Source organism: Vulpes lagopus, chromosome 10 (genome assembly GCF_018345385.1).
Source record: "Vulpes lagopus strain Blue_001 chromosome 10, ASM1834538v1, whole genome shotgun sequence".
NCBI lineage: Eukaryota > Metazoa > Chordata > Mammalia > Carnivora > Canidae > Vulpes > Vulpes lagopus.
The window spans coordinates 36,370,754-36,382,913 of record NC_054833.1 but is presented as its reverse complement, the minus strand read 5'-3'; the positions used below and the strand labels follow the sequence as shown (position 1 = coordinate 36,382,913).

The 12,160-nt window shown below is 38.3% G+C and overlaps 2 protein-coding genes across 2 annotated transcripts; both read right to left on the bottom strand.

Moving 5' to 3' along the window:
- Positions 1 to 2,499: 2,499 nt before the first annotated feature.
- LOC121500147 (olfactory receptor 145-like) lies at positions 2,500 to 3,435 on the bottom strand. The gene has a single exon (XM_041771621.1). It carries the CDS (start codon positions 3,433 to 3,435, stop codon positions 2,500 to 2,502), a length of 936 nt encoding a protein of 311 aa, XP_041627555.1.
- A 6,925-nt stretch (positions 3,436 to 10,360) lies between these two features.
- LOC121500148 (olfactory receptor 145-like) lies at positions 10,361 to 11,293 on the bottom strand. Its single transcript, XM_041771622.1, has one exon. The coding sequence runs from the start codon at positions 11,291 to 11,293 to the stop codon at positions 10,361 to 10,363; it is 933 nt and encodes a 310-aa protein (XP_041627556.1).
- Between the last annotated feature and the right edge of the window lie 867 nt (positions 11,294 to 12,160).

The following is a 12,160-nucleotide window of genomic DNA, read 5'->3' as shown; positions in this document are numbered from 1 at the left end:
CTGAATCCTGCCCACAGACATATTCTGATTGAGTAGGTCTGAGATGGAACCAAGAGATCATAATTGTAAATGTTTCCTGAATGATTCTATCACATACCCAAGTAGTAAATTATTAGTCCAGTTCAATCTTATTAGTGTGTAAGTCAATAATTGAGACACAATTAACACAAGATTTTTTAAATAAATAGAATACCTGGCATAATCCAACCAAGCCTCTTGTTTTGCAGGTTACTTAATCTGAGGTTCTGAAATGAAATGGCGTTACTATACGGTGGCGAACACTGAACTACACCCCATGTACTATAGTTTGCATCCCAAGCAAAAAGATAACAAACTTTGCAAAAACCCTTTTAAATAAACACTATTATTTTTCTCATTTTAAAGTTGAGGAAATGGATATCTTGAAATGTTAAGTAACTTTTTCAGAATCACATAATTAGCAAATGACTGAGCTGAAATTTAAACCCAGGTAGTCTGACACCAGAAACTGTGAGCTTACTCTACTTTGCTGCTAGAAGTCTGCCCAACTCCTCCCCCAGTTCCTTCCCTGCCTCCCTTCCCCCAGTTCCTGCATACATACAGCCATCTAAATAAAACCAAATCAATCTCTGTTTTCCATCACTGTGCTTTAAGAGAAGATGGAAAAAGAAAAGCAATATGAAAGCAAAGTATTAAGAAAATCACTGTAGGAGGGAGAAGTGCTAACAATTTTTTGAGTGACTCTTCTCCCCCCAAATCCCCTTTTTGACTCAAAATTTAAAATCAAATAGGCCAGCATACATTTGTCCCACCAATACTTGCTAAGCTTTCACTAAGTGCTATACACTCTGCTACCCATTACGGGTATAAGAGAGAATAAATATACATGGTGCCGTTCCTCACAGGGAAGACATATAATCAGACAATTACAAAAGCATATGAAAATTGTTCTCATTACTGTGGCAGGCCTGACTACTTCACTCTGGGTAATACAAAACAGAGCACTTAAACCTTATAAGATGGGTTAGGCGGTTGTTTTCCTTCAGGTGATACCTGAAGTATAAACAGAAAACGAAGAGTGTTAAAAACTGGTAATGAGAGTGTGCTGGAAAAATAGAAATAAAAAGATAATAGATAGATGATAGATGATAGATAGATAGAGATATATAGATAATAGATAGATGATAGATAGATAGATAGATAGATAGATAGATAGATAGATAGAAGGATAGCCAACCAACCATGGAGGGACCATGAGCAAAAATGAATTTTCAAGGAAAGATAGGGAAAGATAAGAGGAAACCCCCTATACCCTAAACATTCTCAAATGTTTTTCCTAACATTTTAAAGAGTCCAACTTGGATAAATATGTCTTTCTTACATAACCTACTCCATTGTGGTTAACTATAAATTTTCCTGCAAATGACTTTCTTAAAGTTTTCTTATAATTAAGTAGAGTCAGATTGTACATTTCAAGGGAAAAAGAATATGAGTACAAAGGGATCCATACCTCAATAGGGTCTACACAGAATGCTACCAGCATATAACTGAAGGTCATCTAACATTACCTTCTGTCCAGAAAGACTTCCCAGAGGTTCTGGATAATCTAAAACCTAAAGGATGGACAGGCTGAGTGAGGCAAAGAGGGTACATGAGGGTGTTCCAGATTAAGAGCAGAGCTTGTAGGGAAGCATGCAAAAGAACAAGCATTTAATAAATTTGGGAAAGTTCATTGTGAGTTTAGTAGACTACTAGAATAAAGGCATGGAGGAGGAGGTGATGATGACAGAAAGTCAGGCTAGGGATGTGACCAAGATCAAGATATGATCCTTGTTAGACATAATGGGGAACTTTATTTTACCTTGAAGACAACTGCAGTGAACAGAGTAAACTAAGGTACATGAGATCTTATGGTAAGCATAGAAAGAACACTCTGGTTGCAGTGCAGAGAACGGATTTCAAGGGATAAAGACAAGAGAGGAAGTGACTTGTCAGGAGGCCAGTTTTCAGATGATAAATGATAGTGTCATGAGGAGAACAAGAATTGTCAGTACTTAATAAATTGGATATAGAGGACAAGCAAAAAGAGAGGAATCAAGGAAGACACCAGTTCGGAGTCTGAGCAGTTGAATAGAAGATAGTGCCATTCATGATGATAGAGATCGCAGGAAGATAAGACAGTCTGTGAATGTTCTCTCTACAGGATAAGAGGAAAACAATGGGAAGAAAGAAAGAGAGAGGTTGAATAAGTAGGAAGAGAGGAGAGAACATAGTATTCGGCCCCCAATACTATTCTACAAACATCTATTTGCATTAATTTATTCATCCCAGTAACACTATAAAGTAATATGATGCCCCCCATTTGCAGGGTTTTCAACCTGGGCCTTCAAATTCCATGTCCAACACTCTTTCTATTATACTTAATTTCTTTCAACATAAAAAAAACCTCTATAAAGGAACAAAAACAATTTTAAAAGAAAGCCACGTTCGTTCTCTTATAATAATTAATACTATTCCAGCTCAGGAAAATGTTTTTCTATTCAAGGTTTTTTTCAGAGCAACCTTAACCTCCTTATTCCTGAGGCTGTAGATCAGAGGATTGAGCATAGGCACCACAATGGTATAGAAAACCGTGGACACTTTCCCCTGGTCCATAGACAAAACAGAAGAAGGATGAAGATACATGAATGCCCCTGACCCAAAGAAAACAGAAACAACAATTATATGTGAGCTACAAGTGCTGAAGGCTTTGGACCTTCCTTCCGTGGAACGGATGCGGAGGATGCTGGCAAGGATGAAAGTGTAGGAGACAATGATAGTGAGGCTGGGCACACCAACATCAAAGCCCACAACAATGAGAACCACCAATTCATTGAGGTGAGTGTTTGTGCAGGAGAGCTCCAGGAGGGGGAGGATGTCACACATGTAGTGATTGATGCTGTTGGCATCACAGAAGGTCAACCTCAGCATGCATCCTGTATGGGCCCAGGCACCAATAAATGCCCCCACATATACAATCATAGCCAGCAGAGAACAGACCTGCGGGGACATGGTGACTGTGTAGAGCAGGGGCTTGCAAATGGCCACATAGCGATCATAGGCCATTACTGTCAACACATAGCACTCTGCGCTAACAAAGAAGCAGTAGAAAAAGAGCTGAGTCATGCATCCTGCGTAAGAGATGGTGTTCAGCTTTGACACAAAGTTTACCAACAGTTTTGGGGTGATGACGGAAGAATAACAGAGATCAATAAATGATAAATTAAAGAGGAAATAGTACATGGGGGTGTGAAGGTGAGAATTCAGTCCAATTAGAGTGACCAAGCCCAGGTTTCCTGTCACAGTGACAATGTAGATTCCTAGGAAAAGGAAGAACAGGGGCAGCTGAATCTCTGAATATTTGGTTAAACCCACAAGGATAAACTCAGTGACTAAGGAACTGTTTCCCATATCCATGCTCTTCCAGCAGGATCTGAAAGATAGGAGAGTAGAATCACATTGAGAAAGAATCCATATTTCCTATGCAATCCCATGCCCAGTCCAATCCAGAGCCAAAAAGCCAAAAGACTCTGCTGAAGTTTAGCTGTTTTACAGAAAGCTGGATCTGGCTCTGCTCATACAAGGAAGACAAGTATCTGGGAGGCATCAAAATACTTTCAAGTAACAATGGGAGAATTATTTCAAGAGAGGAAGAAGCGCAGAAATTTGTCATCTTTTCTCTGCTTTAGTTTGTCACTTGTACTTTTTATTCCTTCATTTACTCCAGTTTGTACTTTTGATCTTTAATCAGTACACATTGGCTACCTGTGCTGGCCACAGATCCAGATCGGACACTGTGTAGGAGATCATGAGTGCAGAGACTCTGGTTTCCCAAGCACACACAGTAAGAAAGTCATTAAGTCAGGAATGGAAGCTGGGTCTCCTTCATAGGAAATTCCCTAAGGGGCAGAAAGATTGGAGACAATCCTTCTGCAAACCCCATTAGCTCAGCGCTATATCTAATCTCTACTTTCTTCCTATGCAGATCCTGTGATCACCTGTGCCCAGGGCCAGAGCTGGTAATAGCAGAATAGTTTATTACTTTCCATAGCTCTGGGTTTTGAAAAACATGAAAACATAAGGGTTCAATGCTCACTCTTCTTTCTCTAGTGGCATCACAGCTGCCTTGTGGTTTTCTCTCCAGCACTGATCTCCAAAAAGAAAGTTCTGCTGCTATGGATGGTAATAGAGCCCAACCAAATACTTTGACTTCCATTTGTGTGGAGGGCTCAGAGCATTTATAATCTCAGTCTTCGACTTGCTCTGAGACTCATTCAGATAAAGATCATTATTTTTAATAATGATTTTACCCAGAGGTGATCATTAAACTACAAAAATAAATAAAAGAATATTAACAGCTCTCTTGATTTTCAACATAATAACAGGGAGCATCATGTATATGATCTTATTCTGAGCTTGGAGGTCTCAGGGGTTTGATACAGGGACTTTCCCAGGAGACTCCATAGTTTAAACCCTTTGGGAAGGGCAGGTGTATGAAACTGTACATGGATGAAGATGCTTATATCTTGGTGTCTTTGGAAGCTCATATTCTACTCAAAATTGCATATTCTTCTGGAATAAATGAGGTAGAGATCTTTTTTCTCTCATAGTACCTCTTTAGAGACAAATGCTAACACATAGCTAATTATATTTTAAATACCTATAAAAATATTACATGTACATACATATCCTTCCACACATATATATTGTTAACATCATGGCATACTTGATCATATGATTAATGGTTTGTATCTTTTAGACACCATTGCCTTCTGTTCCTTTTTCTTGGCACTCTCTTTCCTGTTTTAGCTCCCCTTCATCCATCATGCCCAGTCATTTATGTTTACAACTTACAACATCATTCCTTATTTTCCTAAATGCTGATATAACCAAATAGATTTATAAGGGCTTTCCAATTGACTACAAACTACATATTTTTTAAAATTTATTTATGAGAGACACAGAGACAGAGAGAGAGAGAGACAGAGAGAGGCAGAGACACAGGCAAAGGGAGAAGCAGACTCCATGCAAGGAGCCTGACATGGGACTCGATCTGGAATCTCCAGGATCACGCCCTGGGATGAAGGTGGCGCTAAACCACTGAGCCACCCGAGCTGCCCAAAACTACATATTTTTTTACCTTTTGCTTTTGTCATTTAATAATATTTCACTAAAATCTCCCAAAATTCGTGTTTGGACATGTCATAACTTTAACAACAATGCCACATTGATAGAATTCTATAATTTTTCCATTTTTATCACCAAAAGCAATGACAAAATAGTCATGATTGTGCATACATTTTGATATACAATACTTTTATTTCAGTGGGAAAGATTCCCATAATATTCTTTTAATTAATTTCATGTTTTTTCCCAAATACTATAATAATTCGTATCTCTGCAAGCAATGTATAAAACTACTCCCCCCCCCCAGAACATTAATGAACAGATCATTTAAACTGAAAGTCAACAAGGGAACAGTGACCTTAAATGGTACATTGGACCAGATGGACTTAACATACATATTGAGGATATTCCATCCTCCAACACCAGAATGCATATTCTTTTCTAGACCACACAGAACATTCTCCAGAATAGATCACATATTAGCCTACAAAACAATTCTCAATAAATTCAAGAAGATTAAAGTCATACCATGCATCCATCTTAACAACAATGCTATGAAACTGGAAGTCCACCACAAGAAAAAATCTGGAAAGACCACAAATACATGTAGGTTAAAGAACATTCTACTAAACAATGAATGGGTCAACCAGGAAATAAAAAAGAAATAAAAAATGGATGGAAATGAATGAAAATGAAAACACAATGGTCCAAAATTTTGGGGATGAAGCAAAAGTGGTCATGAGAGGGGAGTGTATAGCAATATAGGAAAAAGCAAAAAAAATCTCAAGTAAACAACCTAACCTTATACCTTAAAGGAGCTAGAAAAATAACAAATAAAACCTAAAGCCAGGGGCAGTAGTTGAGCATCTGCCTTTGGCTCAGAGTGTGATCTCAGGGTCTTGGGATCAAGTCCTGCATCAGGCTTTCTGCTCAGTGGGGAGTCTGCTTCTCCTTATCCTTCTGCTTCTCCCTCTGCTTGTGTTCTTTCTCTCTCTCACATAAGGAAATAAAATCTGAAGAAGAAAGAAGAAGAAGGAGAAGGAGAAGGAGAAGGAGAAGGAGAAGGAGAAGGAGAACTCTAAAAGTTTGGTAGAATTCACCTATGAAGTCCTACAGTCCTGAACTTTTTTCATTGAGAATTTTTTGATTACTGATTCAATTTCTTTGCTGGTTTTTGGTCTACTCAAATTTTCTATTTCTTCCTGTTTCAGTTTTGGTAGTTTATATGTTTCTAGGAATTTATCTGTTTCTCCTAGGTTATCCAATTTGTTGAATAAAAGCGTGAGACGAGGCCAGACGCTTAACTGACCGAGCCACCCACGTGCTCCACTACCTATTCTTAAACTATTCCGAAATATAAAAAAAGAAGGGAAACTTCCAAATTTATTCTGAGTCCAGCATTACTTTGATACCAAAACCAGATAAAGACACGGCTTAAAAAAGAGAGAGAGAGAAAAGAGAACTACAGGCCAATATCCCTGATGAACATAGATACAAAATTCTCAGTAAAATACTAGCAACCCGAATCTAACAACACATTAACTGAAAGTTATCCGAGGGGAGGTAGGTGGGGGAGATGGATTAATAGATGATGGGGATTAGGGTGTGCACTGGTTGTGATGAGCACTGGGTGTTGTATGAAAGTGTTGAATCACTATATTGTGAACCTGAAACCAATATTACATTGTATGTTAATTAACTGGAATTTAAATAAAAACTTTTTTTAAAAGTGGGTTGCATCTCATGCTGTAGTTGTTACACAGTAATCATAAAACACAAGACCTGAAGACTGTGTGTGTGTGTATAGGAAGGCAGTATAAAGAGAAGTTGATGATGAAGATCTAAAAATTTGGGGTTCAGAAATTAAGGAAACATGGAACTCAAAACCCTCTTTACTTTTTTTTTTTAAGAACCCTTAACTACAGTGCACACTGGTCATTCCAAATTTAATCCTAAACAGCAACGGCAGCTTGCTTAGAGAAAGTGTCAATTAACCAAAATCAGGATGTAATCAGGGAACTTTCTTTAACTAAGAGGACTGTGTTCTGTTAGGCATTGAAACTCGAAGTGTTCACACTGACTTAGAAACAGCTCTTAGTTCACAGGCACAGGTGAATCTCGTGGCTTACCTGTTTAATGCTCAGCTGTCCAATTTCAACACAGTCATACATACTTTCATTATTTCATTAGTGCCATTCAGATAACTCCAAAAAGCAAGAATTGTTAAGGAAAACTCTACATTTTATGTGTAAAACACCCTGACTTGATTCCCTTCCTTTGAGAGAAGTCCAAATAGACACAGGGAGCTTGATTTGCTAACTAAAAGTCATAGTTAAGTCACTTTATTTATTTATTTATTTTTAAGATTTTATTCATTCATTTGAGAAAGACAGAGATGAGCGGGGGTGGAGGAGGGAAAAGAGAGAGGGAAAAGCAGACTCCCAGCTGAGCAGGGAGCCTGACGGAGGCTTGATCTCAGGACCCCAGGATCATGACCTGATCCGAAGGCAGACATTTAACCAACTGAGACACTCAGGCGCCCCCAAGTCTCTTTCTTTTAAACTTTGCCAAAATAGATTTTACAAGTTTTATTTAAACTTTTGGTAGTTACTGTTTTCAAAAATAATCTAAGAAAATGGACACTAATTTGAAAGAAAGTTTACCTTCTCTAAATGCAACAGATTTAATTTGTATTTTCAGTCCTCTTGAATGAAAGATTAGTGACCAGGTTTAACACATTCTTGGGGCCACCTCAAATAGTGATTAAATATATAACAGAATGGATGCAACTCTGCAATATCTACAGAGGTCCCAAAAATAGCACAAATATTATTTACTTATGTAGATGCACTTCAGTCTCAATAAGGAAAACAATTTTATCAAAAGGGACAGTAAGGTGCTTGGGTGGCTCAGTTGGTTGCGCACGCAACTCTTGATTTCAGCTCAGGTCATGATCTCAGGATCGTGAGATTTAGCCCTTCTTGGAGTTCCATGCTGGGCTTGGTGCCCACTTAGTATTCTCTGTCTCCCTCTCTTCCTCTGCCCCTCCTCCTCCCTCTCTCTCGAAAAAAAAAAAGAGAGAGAGAGAACAATAAATAAATTTTTAAAAAAGAATGAAAGAAAACACCAACTTAGATCAACCATTTTATATAAATAAAACTTAGATGAAAAGCATATTAATAATGGAGTAAGGAGATGTGGTACAAGAAGTCATGCAAAGCATAAGTTTAGCAATGCTAAACATCTACAACAAGCAAAAATACCAGTCTTGCCAACTTTCACAACATCTACAACTTTTTTGTAAAGATTTTAATTTATTTATTCAAGAGAGACACACAGAGAGAGGCAGAGACACAGGCAGAGGGAGAAGCAGGCTCCCTGAGGGGAGCTCAATGTGGGACTTGATCCCTGGACTCCAGGATCACGGCCTGAGCCAAAGGCAGATCCTCAACCACTGAGCCACCCAGGCATCCCTCACAACATCTACATCTAAAGTGGATATTAGAAAGCAAGTAAAATTGTAAATATTATTAGTTATCTTACAAAATGTTGACATCATTGCTTAGTTAAGATCAAGGATTTTTAGAATAAAAAATTTTTGGCCTCTTTTCTCCAAAGAAAAACAACATCCTATTACAGAAAAGGCACATAATTTAATTTATTCACCAAAAGTTTCTTTGAAATTATTGTTGCTTCCCTAATCACAACTTGAGGGTGTTATATCTTAAATTCATAAGAAGTAGCATCTAGAAGTCAACAAAAAACAGGAGTGACTTAGTTTTTTTTATGTCCTCAAGTCCTAGGGAGGTTAACTTTTTTTTTTTTGTTTTTTTAATATCAAATAACTTGAGAAATCCTGTGATCCTCATATTTCTGGGGCCTTCCAGGAAGACATGGAGAATCATAAGAAGGGACTTTTATCACGAATCATTTTGCTTTCCAGATTCCTTCTTCCTAATTTGAGTTTTAATTACTACATACTGCTTTATCTTTTGAAATGACCTCTATCTACCTGGTCCCACAAATGTGACTACCGCTTTTCCCCTTCATTCCACCAAACACTACTGCTGTATGCTCACTGTACATTATAAATTTTATGAAAGCTTTATAGACTATATTTTTACAGCACAGTATAGAGCAGGATTAAAACTGAGATTGAAATGTGGTTTCTAAATCCTCCGTGACCATTCTGTACACCGAGACCTCTTATTTATTGGCTATGTGTCTTGTTGAGCCATGGCCTAATTATATGTTCTGAGATCCTTTCTCTCCTCTGTCTTGCTCTGTGAATTACAAGTATGCATGAACATTCCAAATTCATTTTATTTTTTAAAACTTTTTATTTATTTATTTATTATTTATTTATTTACATTCCAGTTAGTTAATATACAGTGTAATTATTAGTGTCAAGTGTACAATATAGTGATTCAACACTTCCATACATCACCTGGTGTTCATCACAAGTATATTTCTTAATTCCTATCATCAAATTCATTTTATTTTAATTTTGAAAAAGTAACATTTCATTTGAGCCAGTCCTTTCTGAACTGTACTTGCCTGTGGAGCCTCCCCTTTTCCAAGGGGAAAAAAAGAAAAACATCAGAATGTTTTCCTAAACAAATAAACAATCGAAAGCAATACCCATCCTGAGAGAAATTCATGTATCATCCTGGAACAAAGCGGAGTCAGTTTTGAAATCAGAAATGCTTTCTCGTTTTCCATGCTTATGGAAACAAAAAGTAATAGAATAAAGTAGAAGCAAAGTACACTACAGAGTAGTAGACTTGAAACCAGAAGGCTGAGAGTTTAGTCTATACTTTTTCATTCAGAAGACAGACAGCTGTAAGTCACTAGCCACTCTGAGCTTTACTTTCCAATCCATGCAATAAACATATTCCAGAAAAAAAATAAAAGTTCACTATGATAAAGAAAAAAATAGATAATAAGCTTATTTCTTAATATTATTACTAACTGAAAAAAGGGGAGAAGAAAGTGTGCAAATGGAGAAGAAAGAGAAGCCTACTCTACAAAGAGTAAAAATATGATGTTGTTGGGCAAAAAAAAAAAAAAAAAGTAAAAATAAATTATAGAGAGAAGATTCTCCTTTCCTTCAACATGATAAGAAAGAAATAGGATAAGAAGGTTGCCAATGAAATTACTATAATTAAAAACAGAAGCTCCCTGTCTTGTGACTAACTAGAGACGCTGTTTATGATCAAAACTGCCTCCTACTCAGAGTTTTTCTCACAGAACATTTAACATCTTTATTTCTCAAGCTGTAAATGAAAGGGTTCATCAAGGGAACCACATTGGTATAAAAGACAGAGGAGATTTTCCCCTCATCCATAGACCCAACAGAAGATGGTTTAAGATACATAAATGCACCTGATCCAAAGAACAAAGAAACAGCAATTATGTGGGAACTGCAGGTGCTGAAAGCTTTGGATCTGCCTTCAGTGGAGCTGATGCGCAGGATGCTGGAGAGGATGAAACCATAAGACACAAAGATGGTGACAGTGGGCACAATGATGTTGACGCCCACCACAATGAAAACCACCAGCTCATTCACATACGTGCTGGTGCAGGAGAGCTGGAGCAGAGGGAGGATGTCACAAAAATAATGGTTGATGGTGTTTGCATCACAGAAGGTCAGTCTCAGCATGCATCCAGTGTGGGCCATGGCACCTGAGAATGCCATCAAATATGAACCAAGCATAAGGAGGGAACACACTTTAGGGGACATGACAACATTATACAAAAGTGGGTTACAGATGGCCACATAGCGATCATAGGCCATTGATGTCAGCACATAACATTCAGAAATGCCAAAAAAACAGAAAAAGTAAAGCTGGGTCATGCACCCTCTGTAGGAGATAATATTCTTCTTGGATATAAAGTTAGTCAGCATTTTGGGTGTAAACACAGAAGAATAACAGAAGTCTATGAAGGACAAATTGAAGAGGAAAAAGTACATGGGGGTGTGGAGGTGTGAATTCAACCCAATTAGAGTGATCAAGCCCAAATTTCCCAACACAGTGACCACATACATGAGTAGAAACAGGCAGAACAGGGGGAGCTGGAGATCTGGTAGGTCTGTGAGCCCCACCAGAATGAATTCAGTCACAAAAGAAGCATTTCCAGGAGGCATTCTTCTCTAAAGGGATCTGTCTGCACAGAAAAATAGTTACATTAAGAAACAACTCAACTCTTCTTGCAAGATCTTATACAAAAGAGAGTGTGTACATTGGGAATGCCTGAGACTAGCCCAACCTGGACCCAAAGAACCTTACCACTACCGTGATATGAAGGGACTCTAACTTTCCCTTTATTAAAGCCTTTATAAGATAAATATAGCAAAGGGCATCTCAAACTTAGCCGAGAGAGGCACGTCCAACGAACTTGACCTCTGGACACACCAATGGAGAAGAGAGAAGTTGGGACCAGGACAGAATTATCCTTCTCACATCTCACCATTTTGTTCATTCACTTCACCCTCTCCTCACCCGTAAAATAAGAGGCAGAAACCGTAGCAACCCTGTGCTGGCCTCAAGTGCAAATTATACTTGATGGAGTGAGAATTAAGAACACTGCTTCTGGGGCAGCCTGGGTGGCTCAGCGGTTTGGCGCCTGCCTTCAGTCCAGGGCGTGATCCTGGAGACCCAGGGTCGAGTCCCATGTCGGACTCCCTGCATGGAGCCTGCTTCTCCCTCTGCCTGTGTCTCTGCATCTCTCTCTATCTGTGTCTCTCATGAATAAATAAATAAAATCTTTAAAAAAAAAAAAAGAACACTGCTTCTGACCTAAATAAGAGACCGGGGTCCAGGGGAGGCTGAGTTACTGCCCCATGTCACAGAGTAAAAGCCATGAATCCAGGAGAGAGAGTTCCATCCCTGAAGAGGGCACTTACTGGTGGAGATACCGAACCCTCTAATCTCTGAATATCCTCTTATCTTCCTCGAACACATTCTCCTGCCAACTTCACTTGAATGTCAATACTGCACAAAATAGGAAAGAA

What these genes read in the sequence shown, in the direction of transcription:
- LOC121500147 (XM_041771621.1), bottom strand. Translation starts at nt 3,435, where the DNA reads ATGGATATGGGAAACAGTTCCTTAGTCACTGAGTTTATCCTTGTGGGT.
- LOC121500148 (XM_041771622.1), bottom strand. Translation starts at nt 11,293, where the DNA reads ATGCCTCCTGGAAATGCTTCTTTTGTGACTGAATTCATTCTGGTGGGG.